This window comes from Neomonachus schauinslandi, chromosome 13 (genome assembly GCF_002201575.2).
Source record: "Neomonachus schauinslandi chromosome 13, ASM220157v2, whole genome shotgun sequence".
NCBI classification, from domain to species: domain Eukaryota; kingdom Metazoa; phylum Chordata; class Mammalia; order Carnivora; family Phocidae; genus Neomonachus; species Neomonachus schauinslandi.
The window spans coordinates 55491897-55517519 of NC_058415.1; the positions used below are offsets into that span (position 1 = coordinate 55491897).

General features: G+C 39.9%; 1 protein-coding gene across 4 annotated transcripts in view; it reads right to left on the minus strand.

Annotated features, from left to right (window-relative positions):
• Positions 1–20720, minus strand: part of DDX58 (DExD/H-box helicase 58) — a 34026-nt gene extending 13306 nt beyond the window's left edge. For 2 of the 4 annotated variants that reach the window (XM_044920308.1, XM_044920306.1), the window contains exons 1-11: positions 20379–20720; positions 17491–17625; positions 12324–12505; positions 11191–11338; positions 10022–10156; positions 8470–8568; positions 7920–8073; positions 7118–7376; positions 5269–5431; positions 3686–3790; positions 472–629 (exon numbers count right to left, since the gene is read on the minus strand). In XM_044920308.1, coding sequence (XP_044776243.1) covers positions 472–629; positions 3686–3790; positions 5269–5431; positions 7118–7376; positions 7920–8073; positions 8470–8568; positions 10022–10156; positions 11191–11338; positions 12324–12505; positions 17491–17625; positions 20379–20673 — 1833 coding nt within the window. In that variant the 5' untranslated portion in view covers positions 20674–20720. Of the gene's footprint in view, positions 1–471; positions 630–3685; positions 3791–5268; positions 5432–7117; positions 7377–7919; positions 8074–8469; positions 8569–10021; positions 10157–11190; positions 11339–12323; positions 12506–17490; positions 17626–20378 lie in introns of those variants that run through there. The other 2 variants (XM_044920307.1, XM_044920309.1) reach the window with 2 other exon arrangements.
• Between the last annotated feature and the right edge of the window lie 4903 nt (positions 20721–25623).

A 25623-nucleotide genomic window follows, 5' to 3' on the forward strand; every position in this document is an offset into this window, starting at 1 on the left:
CAGAGGTGATGGTTGTTGTTTCTTAACTTCTTGGTTAACCAGAAAACAACCAAAGACCCTGGGTTTCTGAGCGTGTGGCTTTGCCAAAGTTAAGAAAACACATGCTTCAAGATAAGGCAACAGAAGTCACTTACTGAATTTTCAAGATGGCTGTCACCAATCACATATTTACAATCATGTTCATCGTCCCCCCAATTTTTCCAATCGTGTCAATCATGGGAATACTAGAGGCACATGGTATAGAACCCCAGCATTTGTTTCTATCCTATGGCTGCTTGTATTACGTTTCAGTAAGCTGACAGAGAAGATGCTGAATGGGATAACTTTAAAGTTTGCCTCATAGGAACCCCTCGGAAAGTTCCTAAGTGAGCTCTTGGAAAAGGGTGAAAAGTTGATGTTCTCTTGGCTCCCAGAGCAAAGTTCCCAGTAGGTACTACAACTAAAATGTGTCGCTGCAAAGAAGCCACATACCCGCAAGTGGGAAGTGTACAAATACAGGGCTTTACAAATCCTGCTCTCTTCATCTTTGTCGGGCAACTGAAACACCATGCATGCCTTCTGAACAGAAACGATCCATTGTTCATATTTCTGTGTTCCAAAATTCCTATTTTGAATTTGAGATACACTTTCTGAGGAAAAAAAAAAAGTTTTTCATTGTGCCATATGGTCAGTCATTTAAAGTTCTAAGCATGCCTCACCCTCAAATTTTTTCTTGCTCTCTGTAAGCAGAGTATTCCTCCTGAAACAGTCGGTTTGCAGCAATAGTGAATCTGTGCTGGCACGTGATTTCTTACTGAATACTTCGCACCAAGAATCAAAGTGTCTTACACTCAAATCCATTTCATTTTCACAAACCTCTGAGGTGGATGTTATATTTTACAGGTGAGGAAACCAAAGCTCAGAAAAGCAAAGTAATTTACCCAAAGTGACAGAGCTAGCATGTGGGGTGAGTGCAGGAATGCAGATCCAGGTGTGTCTAATACTGAAGGCTTGCCAGCTCTATGAGCTGACAACCAAAGCAGCCCAGAGGTAAAACGATGGACAGGAAAATATCTAACTTTGCCTCTAACAATAAAGCGGTGAATAAAAAAAATATGTCTCATGAGCTTCATCAGGAAGATATTTAAAAGCAAGTGAGAGAGAACTCAACACACTCTCTTCTACCTTGCTACGAACTTAAGCTGTCTGATCTCCACAGCACCATTCGCAGGGCCGAGCAAAAAACAGGCACTCAAAAGATGCTCGTCGTGGATGCTTCTGTATGTGTGCATCTCCTAAGCTACGCCTCAGTTGCTCGGTCCAAAAATTGAGCATCAGCTGTGGTCCAGGCTGTGTGCAGGGTGCTGGTGGTAAAAGGATGCAAAAAACAGAAGAAGCCTATTCTCAAGTAGATCTCCACGGCTCCCTGGGAAGAGCACAGTTTAGTAAAACTCACAGGCAAGAGCTATAATTCTGGGTTAAACTGCTCCTCTCACCCATTCATGTTTAGCAGGAGGAACAAAGGAGGCTATTCAGACAAGTAGCATTGACATGCTTCTTTCCCAGCTCCAACTACAAACAAGATGGTCAGCAGTAAACCAGATGAATTAACAAGTATTTCTTGAATGTGAGTAGGTGTGAAAATGAGCTAAGCAATCTGGAAGTGAACAGCTGACAGGATGTAGACTGGGGAAAAGGTGGAGGTAGGGAATTAGAAGTGGGGGGAATAAGAAGATAGAAATTCATGTCTCTCCACCCTTCTGCTACCTCCCTAGTTCAGACTACATCATAATGTTCCTGGAAAATATGACGGCCTCCTAACTTCTTGCCTTGGTCCCTCCAATCCACTGCCCACTCAGCAGCTAAAGAGAGAGTTTCCAAAATTGCAGATGAAACATTTTGCTACCCCACCACTTAAACGCCTGTAGTGGATTCCTCTAGCCAAAATCCTACCCAGTTCTCAGGATCCTCTGTGATCTAGCTTCTTATTCTCATCTCCAGCTGCTCTGCTTCCTGCATTTGACAGGACTAATGGAAGTCCTCATACCATCTCTGCTTTCCTGGCCTTTGCACATGCTGTTCCCTCTGCCTGAAACACACCTGATCACCACCATCCACCTACCCTATCCTGTTGTTTTATTATTCCTTATCTAACTTTGGCTTTACCGTTGTTCTGGAAATGCCACAAGGGCAGGAGCTGTATCTCAGGGTCCATGCTATCGCCCCATCAGCTAGCACACTGCCGAGCACCAAGTAGATGACAAGTGAATGAACATGTTCAAGGAACCGCTAAATCAAAGGATCCGAGTAGGGAAGGAGTGGAAGGTAAAACTGGAAAGAAAAGTAGAACCAGATTGTGCAGGTAGGGCCCAGACTGGCAGGTTAGAGGCTTAGAGAGCTTTGCTTGTAAGGCAGATTCAAGCAGGATACTAACATGATAAAACTGGTATTTCAGAAAGATCAACCAGGTAACAGGGGGCTGAATGGAAAAGTGAGTGTGGGTGGGCAAACCAGCCAGACAGCACTCAGCCTAAGTCCTAAATCAAGCTGTGAAAGAAGAGAAGAGAAAAAGCAAAATAAGTGTGAAGAAAGGTGAATTCACAAATTCAACATCTCCAAAGCTGCTCCTAGTTCTGGAACCAGCACTCCCTACTGGCATATCAACAAGTGTGCAAGCCAGAAGCCTGGTGCAAATCACTCCCACTCCCACCCAAAGCCGGCTGGCCATGAAATCGGAACACTTCCTGTTTGCAGTGCTCAGCGCGAGCCTCCTCCTATCACCAGCCTGTCTTGACTGCCTCTGGCCCTCTTTGTTCACTGGTATTCTTATCACATCGCGAATCAGTTTAAAATCTTCAGATGCTTCCCCCTGCTTTTAGGACAAAGCCTTTCCTGGTCTGGCCCCTGCCTCTCTAGCGTCACTCCTTTCTACTACTCATGCACTGGGAATACCACGAGATGCTTGCCGTTCCTAAAACTTTTTCTTCCGTCAATGCCTTTTCAACCTCACGTGGTTGTCTCTCCTTCTTAGCTTGGCTGACTTCAAGACTGCCTCAGGCACCACCCCACCCCAGGAAGCTTCCCTGCAGCTCATTCCAGGCCAAAGTTCCTACGTGCTCTCAAGGCACCGAGGTTGTACCTCTGCCCCGCTGTGTGGGAGCTACTCACATCTGATTCTCATTATTGACTGTGAGTTCCCTGAGGTTGGGACTATGTCTTTAACCTTGTCCTTTCCATTAGCTGGCACAATGAGTATCTGGTGAATGAATGAAAGAACAAAAGAGAGAAGAGAACTTGGTAACTTCATGAGAGGGTCTCAAAAGAGGAAGAATCGAAGATCACTGCCTGTTGCAATCTGAGCCATCAGGGAAATGGTGGTTTCATTCATATAAATGGGGAAGTCAGAACTTAGAACTTTTCAAATTAGCTAATTTGAAAGCCATGAACTGATTTAAATATGGCATTGTTCAGGTATGTATGTCCAGAGATTTACTTTGAATTAAAAAGAAAAGAAAAAGGAAGAGAGACTAAAGGAGGACTTAGAGGTTTCCTGAATAACCTATAATCAGGAAGGTTAACCTCTTGATTACGGTCTTGACCCTGTCTGAACTGAAGAGAATGCAAAAAGACACTAGTGAACAATATATGGTTATTCCTAAATGGAGAGGATACAAAATGAGATTTATCTCACCGAGAGTTACGGTACCGAGTTCGTCAAAGATATTCTTTGCCAGACTCTCTGTCTCCCTCATCAGCTGTGATATGATGCATTTAAATCTGTCAGTAGTCCGTGATTCCACTTTCCTGAAAACTAAAGCCATTAAAACAAAGTGAGTATTTTTCAGGAAGAACACATCATAGTTCGAAGCAGGCATCTGCACACCTTTCTCTGCCTCTGTTACTTCTTCTGCAAGACCTGAGGCCCCAAGCTCACAGGGTGGTAGTCTAAATGATGTATCAAATGCTCAAAAACCTTGCAAGAGCTCCCGAGTGCTTAATGCACAGATTCTAACATCTCTGTCTTTCATGGTCTGGGTCTAATCCAACTTCTCATTCTGGTTTTCCTGTTACTCAACATGGAGCCTCTACTCTGACAAGGGTGGTATCCATCTTATCTCTGCAAGTACAACACTTTTTAACCCTCTCTTCTTTGATTTTCTCCTTTCCCACCCAACCCCCAGAAGCGCTCACACTGTTCCTAAAATTCATTATTGCATTGTTTCCGCAGAAACTTAATAACTGCCTACCACGTGGCACGTTCTGGTGATAAACAGTTGAAAAGAACACAGTCTGTGCTCCAGAGAGGTCTGTGTTCTCAGGGGAGAGAAAGGTACATTAGCCAAATAACCACAGTAAACTGCCATAATGTATGTATGTGCCAGGTGTCAAGGGGCACAAGGAAGGAAATCTCTAATTCTTCCAAAGGAGGAAATGCTGGGGGATAACTAGGGAAAGAGGAATGAAGGAAATGCACTTGAGGAGCCCAGAGGAATGCAGCATGGTTAGACTTATAGGAGGGGGCAATGAAGTACAGAGGGCAGAGGGGACTGGATTCCAAAGAAGTTTGTACTTGGTACTAAAAAGTTTAGATTGGGTACCTTCCCTAAACTCCTTACAGGCAACTCCCAGGAAGGAACTGAATTGCCCCTCCCTGGCTATTTAATGTGTGTTTGCGATGCCTTATTCAGTCATACACTATCCCCAGAGCAAGGATGAAGGCATATATGTCTCTTCTGCTGTCTCTTGCTGGGTTAGTATAGCATTGGAATTTAGTAAACATTTGCTGGTCAATCTTTTTAAAAAATCATATTGATCTGCTGAGGAAAAATATGAACTCAGATTAATTTCATTTCAACCCATATCATCAGATACATTATTCAAATAATGAATGATCACACAGTATCCTCCTCAGGCGTGCAACTCAGGGAAGGATTGAGCCCAGCTCTTGGCCATTTACATGCTTTGATTTTCTCATCTTGTCTCTCTCATTGTTAGTATCCTTATAAGAACTTTATCAAAAACAAAACAAAAACAAAAAAAGAACTTTATCAAACTGAAGAGTAAGAATGTTTGCTTTCAACAGTCCACACTCTTGAGGTTCATCCATTGCTTGAGGACAGAGTTTGATTGAGGAAAGAGGCATGAAATGTAATTATTTCCCAAGTTTGGGGTTAAATATTTTCTACCAAACAGAAAAGGTAAAAATTCAGTATTCATCCAAATGTCTCTGAACTAGGAAAAGCAGAGGGTAACGAAGTTCTAAAGGGCTTGTTACTGGATTCCACTTACACTTCTGGGGCTTATAGACAATTTCTTCCAATTCCTCCAAGTTGTCTTTGACTGTTGCTATCACTGATGTGTCAAGAGAAGCACACAGTTTGCAGATATATTCCATGGCTTCCATTGTGTTTTTGGCATCCCCAATGCCAACCGAGGCAGTCAGCCCAATGACCTGTGAGGATCATTCCAAATTGTCAGACATCTGGAAAACAGCATGCCATTTCCACACTCCCCCATGCAACCCTTTCCTGCTAAATTAGGGGTTTGTTTGTTTGTTTTACTAATTAAAGAGTAAGAAAACTAATTTTTTCCCTGATATTCTCTATGACACTGCAAATGGAAAGGTCCCCATTAGGCAAAGCAGGAGTCACAACTTATCAAATGAACACGAATTAGCAAAGAAACCAAGAGCAAAAACCATTTCAAGGCAGGACTTCTTTCTTCTCTACCCTTGTGTCCTACATGATATGCAGAACAACATACTAAAAGGAAAGGGACCAAATCAGACACAACTCCATTCTAAACGCAACCATGTCACACTGGCTGTGGATTCTTGGACAAGTATCTTCAGCTCTCTTTAAAGTTGGGAAACAATAGCTATTTAAAATGGTAGGTGTGTGAATTCAGTAAGATAACATTTGTAAAAAAAAAAAAAATTAGCTTAATGGTCACCTAATAATTTACGTCTTCCTTGAATAGCCACTCAGTAAATACTGAATAATTGACTCATTAGCAAGGAATCTAATGAACCACCAATTTTTTTTCTAGAACAAAAAGCTGTAAGAAATGTGATTGCTACTGAATTTTGTCTATGGGTACCATACTGAATTTCTTCTAACCTATGCTTCCTAAACAGGTAGTTATTAGGGCTAGAGAACTTTAGGTACTGTGATATTGGTATACTATAAATTCAGGGTTTCCAACCTCATCTGGATCCTTAATGTAACCAAGAAATTCTTCTATATATTCCTCTTAGTTCTCTCTTTCATTTCAAATTCTCTCCATGTATCTTGAGCTCTGTCCCCCATTCCTATCTTGATTATTCTCAGCAAATAATTTGTCTACCTCTTCTACACGTAAGAGAAAAGAGAGATTAAATGCCAGAGATTCCCTACCTTTCCTGTCCCCATCTAAGAACTACTCTCTCTCGACTCTTCTCACACCCTCACCTCTGATGACACCAAAAATGGTGTCCCATCTGCTCTTCTCTACTAACGCACATTCCTGCCTACTTATCCCGTACCCTCTGGTCTCTCCTAGCATCTTGTTCTATCGATCATTCCCTCTATCCCACTCTGCCTCACCTATTGCTATTTACCACTTCACATTTTACACTCAAATGATATGGAAGACCTTCAGGACTCTTGGGCACACCATGTTCTCTCATACCTCTGTGCCTCTGGACACACAGTAGCGCTTCCTGAAAACCATCCAGTTATCTACCTTGTACATTCTTGTTAGTTTTTACCTAACTTCTGTTGGGTTTTGTCTTACTTTCACAGCACACTTACGAGTTTTCACTTCTGTTCTGACTACACCGTACCCATCTCCATAGTGTGCCATCACCATATATTATGACACAATTCTTACATGTCTGGCTCCCCATGAAACTTCAACTGTTTGAGATTTATGTCTTTTTATATTTGTATCCCCAGTGCCTAGCACAGTGGATAACACAGGGGGGCACCTAATGCATATTTGTTAAGTGAATAAGTGAATGAACAAATAAAAATTAATGAACTATACAATATGGACTTAGGACCTGAGAAGACCATCCTCAATGTGGTCAGTAGAGTAAGTAAATAGGATTTAAGATGGTTATAGCTCTTCTGAGGAATCCACCCGACTCTGGAAATACCTGAGGCAGTGGGTCTGAAGAATCTCCAAGTTTCTGATCTAGATAATTAAACATGATCATATTGTAAGGATGGTGTTTACCAGTGTTGTGACATTCATCAAATATCATCAAAGTAAAGACAGAGAGTGATGGAATAGTCCCATTTCTAAGGTTATTCACAAGAATCTGTGGAGTTAAAATGATGATGTCATTGTTCTCAACAATCTGTTCCATTAAGATATTCTCAGATGTTACTCCAGAAACACCTGCAACTTTGTACCTGGGAAATGACAGAAATTCCCTATTACCAACCATGATGTGAATGAGGAACCATAAAGACATAAAACACTAGGTCAGAGCATTAACTGATTAAGTTCTCCCTAACTCCAAAAGGAATATATGGGAGACAAGTGCTTAGCACAGAGCCATACACATAGTAAATGGTCAACAGCTGCAAGCCAGCTAAAACTGCTAGGAGAGTATGTTAATTCCTTCAAGTCTTAAGAAAGAAAATAGTACTTAAAGGAAAAAGTAATATTAAAGAAGTTATAAAATCATTAAAAAGTTAAATGTGTCATTTAAATGTAAAACTGATCTCAAGTCATTTACTTACTCTGCAAGAGCTAACCAAAGGAGTTTAGGATTTCAAGCATACCTAACAAAAGAGACTTGCATCCATGAAAAATTAATTATATCTAGATTATATAAAAGCGAAATCTATTATAAATTTTTGAATCCTAGCTTTCCAAAATTAAACTAAGCTGAATACACACCAGTTAAATGAAGCTAGAGAAAAAGAAATGGGACCAACTGTTATACCTACCCAAGTTTTTCAAAATATTTGGAGAACACGGATTTCTGCTGTTCAAACACTGGGAGTTGAATAGCAAAAAAGACAACCTTCCCCTTTTGTCCCTGTGGAAATTTTTTAAGATGATGTTCACATATAAGAAGGGAAATAAACGTTTTTCCACAACCTTTTAACATACAAAGAAAAAGAAAACATGTAATTGATATTATACTAAAATATTTCTATAGAAAGGTAATTATTTTTGGCTCCCCTAAAACCACTGCACCAATAAACTAGGAATGTCGACAGAATTTATACCAGGACAGAAAAATATCAAGTTACTTCCTAGGTAACATGCAAATAAAATAGTCAAGGCATAAAGCAAGCTAAAACAGGGCATTTTTCTTTCCTTCCTCAGGTTCCTTAAAATACCTAGAGACTATATTAATGGGAAAGTTTTCTCAAAAGATATATGGAACAAGGAAAAAATGGAAACTTGTCCATTTTGTCCCAGTATTCAATACAAGAAAAAAAAGGAAGCAAACACAGAAACAAACCATGTAAGTAGTGGCAATCAACTTACCAGTAGGAGCACATATTATTGTGTTTTTTCCTTCCTTAGCAGGCAAAGCGAGCTCTAGTTGGTAATTTCTTGGCTTCAGTGGGGTGCAAGTAGGAGAGGCTTATGTAATACAAAAGGAACAAAATTACCAAGTAGTTACAGTTCTGAGGAATCAAGGAAAGAGCTATCTGTCATCAAATAGACAGGAATTCTGACTTTAGCAAAAAAGGGCCTCATTTAAGAAAATTTAGAATCCTTGACTCTTGTTAACCATTCCAGCCTCAGCACTGATGTGAAGTACAAAATTCTCCCTCAGTGACAAAGTCCCAATGGCAAGAATCCTTTGAAAAAGCCACAAAGATTTCTTTCTTAAATAACCTTGGAAGTCTAGTAAGGAGAAACTAAAGCAAGAATGGCCTAATTCAGGGCAAGACAGATGGCCACTGGTTAAAAGGAAATGCTATATGGAACAAAACAACAAATCCCTCCTAGATCTCTGAAAAGCAACAAACTATAAACAATGAATTCCCAGAGCAATCTCTTATTGAAGAGCAACCATGCTTTATAATTCTGCAGGCTCTCCCATGGTATCTTCTCTCAATAGGACCAGAAGTTTCAAAAAATAACCAGAGGCTTTTTTTCCACAACAAATAAGCGTATAGAATGTTACTGCTAGAAAAGACCTTAGAAGTCATCTATTGACTCCAACCTATTTTAAAGAAAAGGAACTTAAAAGGTTAAGTGAGTTCACTAAAGTCCCTTACATGTCAGAAAAATTTAAAGCAATTTACATTCAGTGATTTTACTCTGAAATGACAAGAAAACTTGTATCATTTGGTTGCAGAAGTAATCTGTAGATCTTCTTGTGGTGTTATCCCCAAATCACACCTTTCCTCTCACACTACCCAGTATTAATCAGAATGTCTTCCCTGATGTTCTTTTGTAAAAAACTTTTTACTGTGGCTCATTATGCAACTTTCTGGTCCCCTCATGAAAACATGCTTCTAGAAAGACAAGGTGGGCCTTATAACTAAGTTATACAGTGCCTTTGTGTGAAATTAGAAAAAGGAGACCCTCTGGAAGGATACAGCCCTTCTGTGCACTGTTTGGCAAATAGCACAGGCAGGATCTCAGTCCTCACTCAAGCTCAGCTGGGTACATTTGTGCAGTGCACAAACTTCATCAACTTACACTGCAGCCCTGGGATAGTAAAAGGAAAGTGAGCAAGTGACTCATAAATATTAGTGTTTCTTTAGAGAGCAGAGCTGATTTTAGATTTCATAGACACTAAGTTTCTGGGAGGACCTATGTGCATTTTCAATGCAGACATGCACATATGTTCTTAGTGACAAAAGAAAATAAAAGAGGCTGACAGTAGCTTTGGAAGAGAGAGAATGATATGTTTTCATTATAGAAAAAGTATCTATTTTAATATAAATTATCTTTTCTTTAAAAAAGATAAATGATCTTTTCTTACTTTTCCTTTAAAACCCTTTCATAACACTATGGCTTTGGGCACTGCAGGCCATGTCCCCACACAAAATACCCAAAGAATACCATTATGGAAAAGAACAATGCTGGGTACCTGAAGGTGGAGATAAGTTCTGACTAAGATTCTGGCATTCTGGTTCTTCCTTATAGAAAATCTGTATGTCAGAAGTTTCTATTTCATCATCCTCAAGAACTTTCGATTCAGCATTTTTTGCACCTGTATGAGACCAAAAAGCATCTTAGAATCTTGATCTAATCTGATGATTGTCTTGATAGCACAAGTCCTACAAAGAGGTCATAATCCTAAAATTTTCAGCTCCATTAAAATTTCTCACAACCACTCCCTTTCACCTTCTAAAACAATGAAAAGAATCTTTTTGAGTGTGATGTCTCAATTTGCAGTCTGAACTTCAATGTCATCTAGGACTTTATTATTCAAAGTGTGAAACATGGGCCAGCAACTTCCAGAGCTTGTTAGAAATGCAGGCTGTGTCCCTACTAAGTCAGAATCTGCATTTTAACAAAATCCCCAGGTGATTCTTACAGACAGTAAAGAAGAGAAGCACCACTTAGCAGACATTTATGGCTTCCATTCCTGACTTAACCCAAGAAATCAGATGGGTATTTATATAGACATTTTCTAGAACAACTTGTGATGTAAAGAAGCCTAGGACAAGCGAAGACCAGGCAGTTGATTTACCAAACTCAGACTTTAAAACAATGCTCTGAGCAGAGGTTAGCTTCAGGAAATCACATGATGGCACAGATACTCCTTTTTCAATCCTGTTCTGGCTTAGTTCCTGATGGCTCAGGCAAGAGAAGTAGGCTATGTCTATTATGATTCTACTCTGAAAAGGGGGCAAGTCCTGGAGTTTGAACCTTTCACTCTAGAATTTTAAAGCTATTTCTCTGATAATCTACACCCAGAGAGTGAGCTCAGATTCTGCCTTCCCCAAATCCTTTGGACCAGATGGGTTAATTCTGGATGAGAGCAGTTTGCCCTGGTCCAGTTTAGGGGTTACACACAACCGAATTACTTCTGTAGGCAAGTAGCCACTTGCTTCCCAGAACTCAATTTCATGCTGCTCTCTCACTAGAGATGTAGCCATGGGTCTCTGAAGGGCAAAATGCCTCTGACAGTGAGTGAAAGACAGGTAGGAATGAAAGAGGCCCTAAGTAGAACTATGAGAAAGGTAGAACATGTTTTCAGACCCTCCCAACCTTTCAGAGCTCTTCCCTGGAATATCCTACCTTTGTCCACCATCCACAGTTGACTGAACTTGTTCTCGTCCATCTCCAAAGCAAGTTTCAAAGTTTTGGGCCAGTTTTCCTTGTCTGATCTGAGAAGGCATTCAACCATTTTCTCCGCACCTGCCATCAGCCCCTTGTTGGAACAAACCTAAGCAAGACAACTGCAGTTGATCAATCAATCATTTTAAAAGTTTTCCTTTTATGAGTTTTTATTGAAGAAATATCAATTCAAGCACTACCTGACTTAAAATAATTGTATACTATGGTTCAATAGGTCTTATTCATGACCATTTTTGCCCCATCCAACACAGTGTCTTTTAAGACACCCTTTCCTTTGTCATTGTCTTTACACATGGCATTGCTATGTCAAGCCAGGTGTTTTCACATCCTCTGAGACCTTATATGTATCATCCTCAGCAATATTAGGAAACAATCCATTTGACAACCATTCAAAATATGGGTATATTGGCATGGAGAGATATTTGGAAGAATATAACAAAATATTAACAAATATTTTTTCAGGATAATGGGACCTATGTGATTTTTATTATTCATCATAACTAAAATTTATTGAGCACTTATTATTATGTGCCAGGCATATGTAAGCACTTTACATATATTATCTCATTTAATCCCTCTAAAAATATCATGTTAATAAGGTACTATTATTATTTCCATTTTACGTGAAGAAATAGGTTTAGAGAAACTAACTTGCCTAAGATCATACTACTAGTAAATGGCTGAACTAGGATTCTAACAAGATTCGTGTGCAGAGCCTGAATGCTCAACCATGAGAGTCTATAGCTTTTGTTCTTTTTATTTGCTAAAGTGTTCAACTTAAAATTTGCATAGAACATTATTCACAAAAGTAATAATTTTAACTGAAAATAGGGCAAACCTGAAAAAAACTCGTGACACTAAAAATTACTCAATTCACAACTAAAAATACTATTCTAGGTAATTATGCCTTAGATTTGAGGACTTTTGTGGATTTCAATGATCTTTCTCAGGTCTAAATCAGTGGAGAAAACAGAAGACATTTCCCATGTTCAAAATACCTCCCCCCAATTTAGTATTTTATATTAAATTAAATTAATTATAATTAATTTTGCTAAATAAATTAATTAAATTACCTGTATAATTTCTTCACATTCCTGACTAATTAAACATTCAGATATTTTAGGAAGGATATCTTTTGGATTAACTGTGGTTTTAAATTCTGGTTGTAAACGCTTTAAAAGTATTCTATACTCCTCTAGACTTTCAATTTTTTGGAAATCCCAAGTTTCAATGGCTTCATGAAGTCCAGAATAACCTGGAAAGAAAGAAGAAAATGGGGGCTTTTATGAAACCAACTAAAAGATATTTTAAGATTGTTATCATAGGAATCATGTTTGAATGTATAGTAAGAGAACTCAAAAGATATCTGTAAATCACCTCAATAATTAATGATCTTTCAAAAAGCAAACTCAATATTTATTATAGGCACCCAACATTTTAGGTCCTCTAACAAAGATTTTCCTCTCTTAGGAAAAAGTACTTAGGATAATGTGAAGTCTTACATTTGGTCTTAGTTCCAAGTGCCCCGTGGACCTCACCTACAACCTCTGACTTGTCTTCCAGTGAGTCAAATCATCATGAAATTATTATCTTCCCAGTGCAAAGTAGGAAAGTGGGCAAAAGGAAATATAAGTCTTAATTCCTGCCCCTTAGGAACTTAACCTTCTACATTACTCCCAGAAAAGAATATTAAGTATAATAGGAAATATGAGGAGAAAAAAAATTATTTCCAACTGTAATAATTCAAGAATGCTTCAATCTAAGTTTCTCAAATAAAATCACCAGATTTGTCTGACTATACAGCCCATATTCTTTTCATTTGGCTATAAAGAGCCTAACAACAAAATGAACACATGGGAACCCACTACCCAACTTAACTAGGATTTCCCAGTACTTTTGTGGGAGTGTGCCGTCTTTTTCCCCACCTTTTCACCTCCCTGCAAAGAGACTACCATCCTGTATTTGATGTATCACTCCCTTCATTTTTTTGAATAGTTGCATGGCATACACTTAATTCCTTCAACAATGTATGCTTAGGGGTGCGTGGATGACTCAGTCAGTCAAGCGTCCGCTTTCTGCTCAGGTCATGATCTCATGGGTCCTGGGACTGAGGCCCACATGGGGCTCCCTGCTCGGCGGGGAGTCTGCTTCTCCCTCTGCCTCTGCCGCTTCCCCCTGCTCATGTGTGTATGTGCACTCTCTCTCTTTCAAATAAACAAAGCATCTAAAAATTTTTTTTAAAAAAATAAAGGCTTTAAAAAAACAATACATGTTTAGTTTGGCTTGTTTGGAACTTCATGATTACATCCTACTAAATGTACTTTCCTCTGCTTTTTAAAAAGTTTACTATTACATTTCAAAGCTTCAGCTGTCTTGTCGTCTGTAGCTGCGTTCATACATTGTCACTGCAGTACAGTGGACCCATCATGTGACTATTATAGAATTTTATCATCCATTTTCTTTTTGAAGGACACTGGGTTGCTTCCAGTTTTGTTTGGTTGCTTGCTTTTGTTATTACAATTATTCTATGAACATTCTTGTATGTGTATGCTGCAATATATGTGCAAGAGTTTTTCTAGGGTACATACTTAAGAGTGAAACTGTTGGAAACTGAGGGTTGCTGGAGTGGTGGGTGGTGGGTGGGATGGGGTGGCTGGGTGATAGACACTGGGAGGGTATGTGCTATGGTGAGCGCTGTGAATTGTGCAAGACTGATGAATCACAGATCTGTACCTCTGAAACAAATAATACATTATATGTTAAAAAAAAGAAGAAGAAGATAGTAGGAAGGGAAAAATGAACGGGGGGAAATCGGAGGGGGAGATGAACCATGAGAGACGATGGACTCTGAGAAACAAACTGAGGGTTCTAGAGGGAAGGGGGGTGGGAGGATGGGTTAGCCTGGTGATGGGTATTAAGGAGGGCACGTACTGAATGGAGCACTGGGTGTTATGCACAAGCAATGAGTCATGGAACACTACATCAAAAACTAACGATGTAATGTATGGTGACTAACATAACACAATAAAAAAAAGAGTGAAACTGTTGGACAGGTGGATACAAGAGAGTTGAACTATATTAGATGATGCCAAATTGTTTTTCAAAATAATTGCATTAATTTACACTCTGTATAGTGACACTTAAGATTTCCCATGATTGGGCGCCTGGGTGGCTCAGTTGGTTGAGCGACTGCCTTCGGCTCAGGTCATGATCCCGGAGTCCCGGGATCAAGTCCCGCATCGGGCTCCCTGCTCGGCGGGGAGTCTGCTTCTCCCTCTGACCCTCCCCCACTCATGTACTCTCTCTCTCGCTCGCTCTCTCAAAATAAATAAATAAATCTTTAAAAAAAAAAAAAGATTTCCCATGATTAAATATCCTCTTCAAGCCTTAGCATTGTTGGACTTCCTAAGTTTTGCTATCTAGTAGTTAATAAAATGCTATCTCATTGAGTTCCTAATTCACAATTCCCTAATTGCTATTTGGGCTGAAAATCTTTTCATATGTTTATCAACCTTTCTTACTCCCTATTCTTTATAATGTCAGTTCACACTTTTGCCCTGTAGATGTTTTCTTTTCCAAAATGATTTTAAGGTCTTTTTAATATATTCTAGATATTAATCTTTTTGGTGATTATATATTTTGCAAAGATCCTCTCCCAGTTTGTGCCTGTTTTTTCACTTTCTTTTGTGTTTGACAAACAGATGTTTTTAATTTTAATGTCATTAAATATATCAATTTGTCTTTTATGGATAATGCTTTAATGTTTGTTTCATAAATCCTGCCATACCCCAAGGTCATAAAATATTATTCTATATTCTTTTCTAAAATTGTTAAAATTTTGCCTTTTAGAATTAAGTCTTTAGTTCTTTTTTTTTTTTTTTAAATTTTATTTATTTATTTGAGACAGAGAGAGTGAGAGGGAGGAGGGTCAGAGGGAGAAGCAGACTCCCCGCCGAGCAGGGAGCCCGATGCGGGACTCGATCCCGGGACTCCAGGATCATGACCTGAGCCGAAGGCAATCGCTTAACCAACTGAGCCACCCAGGCGCCCCAAGTCTTTAATTCTTATGAATTCATTTTGTGTGTATGTGTGAATGGAATGAGCTAAGGAATACAAATTTATTTTACATGGATATATAATTTAGGGTTTGTTTGGTTTTTAACATTATCCTGTTTATAATGGCCCACTGCAACTTATTAAAAGCCCCTCTGTTCCTAATGATCCTCCTTTCCCAGTGATCTCAAATATATCAGGTTTTCATAAATATATGAATTTAATTGAAGACTCTCTATTCTATTTCATTGGTCAGTTGGTCAATGCCAGGACCAACGTTATGCTGTCTCAATGCCTAGCATAAATCTTGCTATTTAGAAGGGGAAACCCCAGCCTACTTAAGTCTTCTTCTTCAGGAATGTCTTGACTATTCTTGGATCATAATTCTTCCATTTACATTTTAAAATCATTTAGAAATTTGTCAAGCACATGAAAAAGTATGTAGGATTTTTATTAAAATTGTATTGAATACAAAAATCAGTGTTGAAAGAGCAGATATTTTTATGGTATCAAGTCTTTCTCTCCATGTGCATGGGTATATATCTCCACTTAGATAGGACTTCTTTAATATCTTTCAATAACATTTTATCATTTTCTCCATTTGGACTTTACACATCTTTTGCTACATTTTTCCTAAATATATCACAACTTTTGTAACTATTCTAAGTGATATTCATTTTGGACTACCTTTTCTATTTGCTTCCAGTGGCTAGAAATGCAGCTAATTTTTGTGCTTTATTTTTATTACAGTATAATTAATATACAGTGTTTTATTAGTTTCAGGTGTGCAACATAATGCTTCAACAATTCTATACATTACTCAGTGCTTAATATGATAAATGTACTCTTTATCCCCTTTATCTGTTTCACCCACCTCCCTACCTACTTCCCTTCTGGCAACCACCAATTTGTTCCCTATATCTAGGAGTCTATTTTTAATTTGTCTCTTTTTTATTTTGTTCACTTTGTTTCTTAAATTCCCCATATAAGTGAAATCATATGGTCTTTATCTTTCTCTGACTGACTTATTTCACTTAGCATTATACCCTCTAGATCCATCCATGTTGTTGCAAATGGCAAGATTTCATTCTTTTTTTTTATGGCTGAGTAATATCCCATTGTATATATACCACATCTTTATTCATTCATCTATGGATAGACATTTTGGTTGCTTCCATATTTTGGCTTTTGTAAATAATATTGCAACATAGAGGCGCCTGCATCCCGTTGAATTAGTATTTTCGTTCTCTTTGGGTAAATACCCAATAGTGGATCATATGGTAATTCTACTTTTAATATTTGGGGAACCTCCATACTGTTTTCCACAGTGGCTGTAGCAGTTTGCATTCCCAACAGTGCACGAGGGTTCTTTTTTCTCCACATCCTCACCAACACTTATTAGTTGTGTTGGCCATTCTGACAGGTGTGAGGTGATATATCATTGTGGTATCTCAGTATCTCATTGTGGTTCTGATTTGCATTTCCCTGATGATTAGTGACGTTGAGTATCTTTCTATGTGTCTGTTGGCCATCTGTATGTCTTCTTAGGAGAAATGTCTGTTCATGTCTTCTGCCAATTTTTTAATCAGATCGCTTGATTTTTTGGTGTTGAATTGCAGAAGTTCTTTATGTATTTTGGATATTAACCCCTTATTGGATATGTCATTTGCAAATATTTTCTCCCATTCAGCAGGTTGTTTTGTTTTGTTGATGGTTTCCTTTGCTGGGCAAAAGCTTTTTATTTGGTGTAGTTCCAATAGTTTAATTTTGCTTTTATTTCCCTTGCCAAAGGAGATAAATCTAGAAAAATGTTTCTATGACTGATGTCAAAGATATTACTGCCTATGTTTTCTTCTAGGAACTTTATGGCTTCTGGTCTTATATTTAAGTTTTTTAATCCATTCTGAGTTTATTTTTGGGTATGGTGCAGAAATGCAACTAATTTTTGTATACTAATCTTATATCCAATGAACTTGTTAAACTCTCCCAATAATCTCTCTGCAGATTCCTTTGGCTATTTCAGGTAGGCAATTATATTATGTGACTGAAAATAATCTTTACATTGCATCCAATTAAGAGACATGAGACACATGAGGATAGCTCAAAATTAATAGCATTTCACTTTTACAGCATTCTGAAACAGTCAAATAATATCCTCTGATTCATGAGTAAGAAGAATGAACTAACCTGCATGAACAAGGGCATCCAAAAAGCCACGGAACCAGCCTTCTTCCTGGAGCTCCAATAGGAACTTAAGAAAAAGTGAGGCAGCCTCCATCGTGCCCTTATTGTTTTTCTCAGCCTGAATATGCTGTACCTCATCTACAAACAGAAGCAAGAGTGGCTCATCAAACTGCACAACCACTAATCACTGGAAGAAAAACCTGAAAAGGGTTGTCAGACTTTCTCAAACGGGGATGGCGATTGTAACAAATCCCAGCAATGGAAGGAACTGCGAGAAGGCAGCAAATTCTCTGTTCAGGCAGATGATGCCCATTCTTCACCAACCGACCTTCCCTCCCACCTCCCATCCTCTCTAGAAACTTCTCCTAGTTTGGTGTGGGAGTCTGGGAACATATTCCATGGCAATCCTTTAAAAAGGGAGTCTCTTAATGATGTGTGAAAAAGTATCCCCATAACAAAGGAGAAACCACTGTAACACTGGATTAGGTGGAGGAACAAAGGCTTCGCCAACATTTGGATACTCCCTTGTTCAAAAGTCTGAATTAATTGCAGGACTACAAAAGTGTGAGGATAGGACTACTCCATGGCATCCTTAATTACACTAGACTCAGAAAACAGAGTTAGAAATAAAAAAGATGCTTTCGTGGTCCTCTTTCCAGGTTTTTGCTTAGACAGTATGAAATACGGGAGAAAAGAAAAAGCAAGAGGAGCTAAACAGAACATGAGGCCAGGGTGCAGAATACTATCCACCAAACTGTTGATGGTCACACGACTTTGTACACTACCTCCATGTCTGGGGCGGTGATGATCAAATGGTTGCCTACCCATGACCTGACATTTGATAGTGTTCCTTTTTTCCCCCTTATTGTCAGTGGAATGTAAATTCCAAGCAGTAAGTCTGGTTAACCGCTGTATCCTCAGAGATTAGAAGAGGACGTTCTAGCACAATATAGACACTCCACAAAGGTATACTGAATGAATGAAGAAAGGAAGGGATAGCTTCCTTTTCTGCCAAGGTCTCTGTCTTGGGAACAATAAAATTAACCATTTTAATGTGTAAAACCCAGTGGTTTCTAGAATTGTGGATCTATCACCACTACCTAATTTTAGTACACTGTCATTACTGTAAAAAGAAATCTTGTAGCCCCTAGCAGTCACTCCCATCTCCCTTCCCCTTAAACCCAGGCAACCATTAATCCACTTGGGTCTCTACAGATTTGCCCACTTTGGACGTTTCATCTGAATGAAATCATACAATATGTGGTCTTTGTAACTGGGTTCTTTCACTTAGCATAATGTTTTCAAGGTTCATCCATGTTGTAGCTTATATCATTCATTCCTTTTTTATTGCTGAGTAATATTCCATTGTATGGATACACTACATATTGTCTACCTAGTCATTAGTTAATTTTGGGCTATTATGAGTAGTAATGCTATGAACAGTCATGTACAAGTGTTTATGTGGATGTATGTATTCACTTATCTTGAATTTATGCCTGAGATTGCTGGGTCATATGGTAACTCCATTTAACACTGTAAGGAATTATCAAACTGCTGTCCAAAGGAGCTGCACCATTTTACATTCCCACCAGCAATTAATGAGGATTTCAATTTCCACACATCCTTGCCAACACTTTTTTTTTTTATTTAACTATCTATATTAGTTTTCTGTGGCTGCAGTAACAAATTAGCACTAACTGGTTGGCCTTAAAACAATAGAAACTTATTCTCTCACAGTTCTAGAGACCAGAAGTCTGAAATCAAGATGTTGGCAGGGCTACACTTCCTTTGAAGGTTCTAAGGGACAATACAACCCTTATAGCTCCTAGTGGCTGGTGGCCTTGATTTGTGGGCACATCAAATCTTTGCCTCTTTCTTGTGGCCGCATCACTACAACCTCTGCCTTTGTCTTCACATGACATTCCCTTTGTCTCTCTGTGTCTTCCCATGGCTATCTTCTTATAAAGACACCAATCACATTGATTAGGATCCCACCCTACTCCAGTATGATCTCATCTTAACTAATTACCTCTATAAAGATCCTATTTCCAAATAAGGTCACATTCTGAGGTCCTGGGGCTTAGGACTTCAACATATCTTTTTTGGGGAGGACATAATTCAACCCATAATAGCAACCTATCTTATCACCTATCCCAACTTTTCTGGGCACACAATTTAACTCTATTCCTTTAAGAGAGTTAATCCTGTTCCTAAACCCCATCCTTAGAGCTGGGTTCTTACTCCCAGGCCTCCCTGCTGTTTGTTCTTTCCTCAGACATGCTACCAGCCATTATTGACACTCCACATGAAGGCCCAGATATATCCCACTCAGAGCTGAGCCCTTCCCAGTTAAACTGTCTTGCTGTATCAGAGGCAGTTTAGCTTTACTCTGCACATGGTCGGGCCCATCCTGCTGCTACCTGGCCCCGATAACTGCTTCTAAGTAGTGCTACTTTCCTCAAAAGTATGTGTATCTGTCCTCACCAGTATCCTGCCCCCAAAATCTTGGCTGCAAAGTATTTTAAAGAGCCAAAAAAAGGGGGGGGGGCTATATCTTACTCCTGAATCTGTCAGTACAAAGCCGGACACCGTAGACATAACCATTAGAGAAAATAAATGAAATGGACAATGGTTTGTCTCCCCAGCTTTGAACTTAAATAGATGTGCAATCCTACACAAGTCATTTCACTTCTCTGGGACTGTTTGTCCATCTGGACCTCCAAAGGCTCCTCAAATTCTCCTGGCAATCTCCAGTCTTAAAATGCTGTGAGGATCTTGCCTCAACACCCGCGTTCCTAGCGGGCTACTTGGCGCTGATTAAAAGGAAGGGAAAAGCAAGTCCTGAGTTGTTTCCTTGCTCCAAGGGGCAGGCGTCACTGGGGACCACTCACCGTCCTTAAACCAGGGGGCCATGTAGCTCAGGATGCAGGTAGGGTCCAGAGTCTTCGTGACATAGTCCCGGAAGGCGTGCAGATTCCGCCGATCCTCGGCCGACATGCTAGCAGCTTGGCTCCCGGTGAGGTCCCTGCTTCGCCCGCGTCCCACTCTCTTGAAAGCCTGGTGGCGGCGGGCTGACACAGATCTTCTGACAAGAGAACTCAGACCCAGTGCTGAGGGGTGGAGCCGCTTGGGAACCTCAAGAGCTGACAGGAAATCGAAACTGCAACTAGCAGCCTGCTGGGGCATGCCACAGCAGCTGGACTGCCGCAGGTCCCCGCCTCCCCGACCACATTTTTCCCTGAGCTTTCGCGTCCTCTGGCTGCCTGGATTGCCAACCTGTGGGCGCTCGCTCACCCAGAGGGGCCGTTTTTTTCATTTTGCTTTTATATTAGGAAAGTTTGGACTCAATAAAATGCACAGATTTTAAGTGTATAATTCCATGAGTTTTGAAAAATGTGTATGGGTGTAACTGCTTCCTCCAGGTCGTGTAGGTCCTATGGTAAGTGCATGTTTAACGTCACAGAAACCTGCCCTGTTTTCCAAAATAGATGTACCGTTTTGCATCCCCACTGGTAGAGTAAGAGCTCCAGTAGATACACATTGGTCAATTTGCCATTTTGGTCAGTGTGAAACGGTGTTTCATTGTGGTTTTAACTCCTCAAACGGTTAATGATGTGAGCACATTTGCATGTATTTATTGGCCATTCATTCATCTATTTTCTTTAGTGAGGTATTTGTTCCCATCTTTTGCCTGATTGAGTTTTCTTTGTATTATGGATTTACAAGTTATTTATTCTGGATATGAGCCCACTGTCAAATATATGTATTCTAAATATCTCTTCCCAGTCTGACTTACATTTCATTTTCTGAAAAGTGTCTTTCAAGCAAACGTGAAATGACACAAAGAAAGCAAATGGAGTCACGCGACAAAATAATGGAGGTTGGAAAAAACTATTTCAATATGGTGGTAAGGGCATATCTCTCTGGGTCGGTCACATTTCAGCTGAGTCCTTAGGAATGAGAAGGAATGAGCTATTCAAAAAAGAAGAGGGGTGCCTGGGTGGCTCAGTCGTTATGATCTCAGGGTCCTGGGATGGAGCTGCATCAGGCTCCCTGCTCAGCGGGAAGCCTGCTTCTCCCTCTCCCACTCCCCCTGCTTGTGTTCCCTCTCTCGCTGTGTCTCTATCAAATAAATAAAATCTTTTAAAAAAACAAAAACCAAAAAAGTAAGAAGAGAGGGATTCCATGCAGGGGGACAGAAAGCACAAATGAGTCAAAGAGAAAAAGTGAACGAGGGATATCCCTTCTTGAACAAGGGATAAATGGCAGACAGTCCTGCTGAATTGGTAAAGAGGGCCTTGTAAGGCAAGGAATAAAGAAACACACTGCAGGATTTTAAGCAAGGAGTAACATAATTTGATGACTTTTTTTTTTTTTTAATTTAAAGCCTTTCTCTCTGGCTCCTATGCAGAACAAGTAGATCAATGAGCAGTGACTCAAGTAAGAGATGATGAGAGCACAGATAAGACAGTGGCGGTGGAGAATAAGAAATGAAATGTTTCAGATATAGAGGACTGAGTGACTGGCAGTGGAAAGGAAGAAAAAAAAATATCAAGGCTACATTGCAGGCATCTGGTTTGAGTAACGAGGAGAACGGCAGCACCATGACTAAAATGGAGAAGACAGGTTTACAGCTTATTATATCCTAGTGTGGAAGACAGGCAAGAAAGTAAATAACAGTAAGTTCGGGAAGGAGAAATAAAGCAAGATAAGGGAATAAAGAGTAATGAGGGTTGCTTATGTAAGATGAGCTAAATCAGGGAAGACCTAAAGAAAGTGAGAGAGAATGTCATTTGAGTGAAGAGCATTGTACTAAACAAGCAAGCAAAATGCAAAAGAGAAAAAAAGAAAAAGCACACACACAAAAAAAACAAACAGGAGTGAACCAGGCCTGCAAAAGAAAAAGGAGGTGAGCGGTCTCGCTAGAGTGAAGTGGGCTGGGGGAAAGAGAGAGAGAGGGGTGGCCAAGGCAGTTCACATACACCCTGACCGACCACAAAAAGGACTTCAGCTTTGGTTTTGATTTTAAATATGATGGGGAACCATGGCAGGATTTTGAAAGGGAATATAAGATCTGTTTTTAAAGGATCACTGTGGTTGACTGGAAGAAAACAAGCTGCTGGGGGACAGGGTAGAAGCCGAGTAATCAGGTAAGAAGCTGGTACCAGCACTAGTCCAAGTGAGAGATGAGGGCATCTTGGATCAAGATCAAAGCTGTGGAAGTGGTAAAGTTGCAGGATATATAACCCTAAAATCACACACAATTTGGTGATGAATTGATGTAGGACATGTGAGAAAGAAGTCAAGGAGAATTCCTGTTTAGCCTGAGCAGCTGCATGAATGGTGGTGCCATCCACTAACATGGAACACTGGAAGATGGGCAGGCTTGGAGGAGGAAATCAAGAACATGCTTGCTTGCTTGCTGATAATGATCCACAGGCAGTGCTTCCCAAACATGAATGCCCACACAGGTCTTATTAAAATACAGATTCTGACCTAGTAGGTCTGAGACTGCATTTCTTACAAGCTGACATTGGTGATACTGATATTCCTGGTCCACAGACCTCGTTCTAAGTACCAAAGTAACTAAAAAACATGAGATAAAGGAAAAGGGAGGATAATTTAAAAATCAACATTCCTACTAAAGTGGGGGGTAAGTGAAATCCTGAGCGCATGTGGAAGGGATGTCCTAGAACAGTGGTTCTCAGACTCTGGTTTGTGGGCTGGTAGCATCAGAACCACCTGGAAACTTGTTAGAAAAGCAAATTCTTGACATCCTAGATGTCCTTAATCAGAAACTGTGGGTGTAGGCCTCAGCAATCGGTTTTAACAAGACTTCCAAGTGATACTGATGCATGCAAAAGTGTGAGAACTAAAGGCCTAGAGGAAGAGAGCTTCATCCACTGATGGAGTGAAGATGGATGCTATGGTAGGTTGAATGCAAAAATTACAATTCCTCACTTTGCCCAATATTTACACCTTTTGCTACAGAGGTAACTTTTTGGTAAATAGGGTTTATGTTTGCCCAAACCTGGCACTGGCCAGAACTGCCCCGCCAATATGGAAAGCATGTGGTAGAGACAAGTCGGAGGTTTGAGGAGGAAAAGGTATGAAATATACCCATTATACCAATGAGCAAGAACACTAAAGAAAATATTCCACTAACATATTGTATGAAGTTGAGGCTGGGGATTGTGTTTCCATGGTGACACCAATCTGCAGTTACTAATTTCCTTCAAAAACACTCAGCAGGATGCATGTAGGCACAACTGAAGAGTTGGGTCGATCCAAACTGAGGTCTTGCTAGGCCAACTATTGCTGTGGAATCTGGCATGTGACTTATTTTTAAACAGGCCAAAGCTAAAAATTGTTTTAACATTTTTAGTGTTGCAAAAACAACCAAACAAAAAAAACGACTATACAACAGAGACTACATATGACCCATAAAGCCTAAAATATTTACTATATGGCCTTTGCAGGAAAAGGTTGCCGACCCCTGAACTAAGTGAACAAGGAGAGACATAAGGGCAAGAGAGTTGTAGGGTACTGCAAGGGAGTGATTTAAACATAATCTGCAAAATCATAGCTGAGCATGAAGAAAGTATAGAGGAAGAGGGTAATTGATAGGGTAGGGTCAAAAGATTATACTTCTTAATCCTATATTCTAAAAATGGTATTAGATATTCTTGTAGGTGGCCTAATCTGCTCCACCCAGAGCAGAATTACCTGATTCAATGACCACATGAAGGTAACAGTGACATGCTCCAAGAATTTAAAATGAAGATTAACCTCTTAGAAATTCTGTTTATGCCTGGTGGTGGGTATTGAGGAGGGCACGTTCTGCATGGAGCACTGGGTGTTATGCACAAACAATGAATCATGGAACACTTCATCTAAAACTAATGATGTAATGTATGGGGATTGGGCGCCTGGGTGGCTCAGTCGTTAAGCGTCTGCCTTCGGCTCAGATCATGATCCCAGGGTCCTAGGATCGAGCCCCGCATCGGGCTCCCTACTAGGCGGGAAGCCTGCTTCTCCCTCTCCCACTCCCCCTGCTTGTGTTCCTGCTCTTGCTGTCTCTGTCAAATAAATAAATAAAATCTTTAAAAAAAAAAAAATCTTTAATGTATGGGGATTAACATAAGAATAAAAAAAAAAAAAAAGAAATTCTGTTTAGTCCTACTGCATGCAGGACACCGCATTTGATATTTAGTAGATACAACATAAAACCGAAGAGGCGAGAAAGTATATGGGACTAGAGGGAACACCTGGTCTCCTTCGAAAGCTTTCCTTCTTTTGCCAGCCTCCTTAATCTTGTATTCTCTACAATCTTCTCTTACGCCTGCTCCTCTTCTTGTTCTACTCTCTGGGAGAGCTCATCCACTTCTACCACCTCACTAGTACTCCCTAGTTTCCCAGGGACTTCTAAATCACCTCCCTAGTCCCAATCTCTCCTCCAAGATTCATACTCCTAGTTCCAGCTACCCACTGGAATTCATCTGCCTGGATGTCCTCCATGCTGTCCAACAGAATTTTCTGTGATGATAGAAATGCTACCTGTATTGGCCAATATGGCAGCCATAATCGTCCTTAAACAAAATTTAAAATTCAGTTCCTCAGTTTTACTAGCCACATTTCAAGTAATATCCACGTGTGCTTGGTAGCTTCTATACTGGACAGTGCAGCTGTAGGCAGCTCTCTCTCAAACTGAACTCACTGTCCTCCCCAAACTATCCCTATTCCTCTATTTCCTACCTTGAATATTATCACCAGGCATCTAATTCTCACATGGAGTAAGAAAAATCTCATCATACCAGACTTTTCCCTCTTCCTCACAGCCCATCCTCATCTACATGGTACCCAAATTGTGTCTACTCTACCACAGAAATTTACTAAATCCAGCCTCTTCACTGGATCCCTATTCTTCTACAGGCCCTTCTGATTTCTGGCTTGAACTACTGCAGAGCTTCTTAGGCAGTCTCACTGAGGCTTTCCCACTCCAAACTTTCTTCTACATTACTGCTGGTTGTTTAAGAACAAATCTAATCGTTCCATTCCCACCTTCTTTAAAATTCCTGTTGGTTCCTACCCAATTCATTGTTATACCCCTAGCATTCAGCATGGACTTGGGCCACA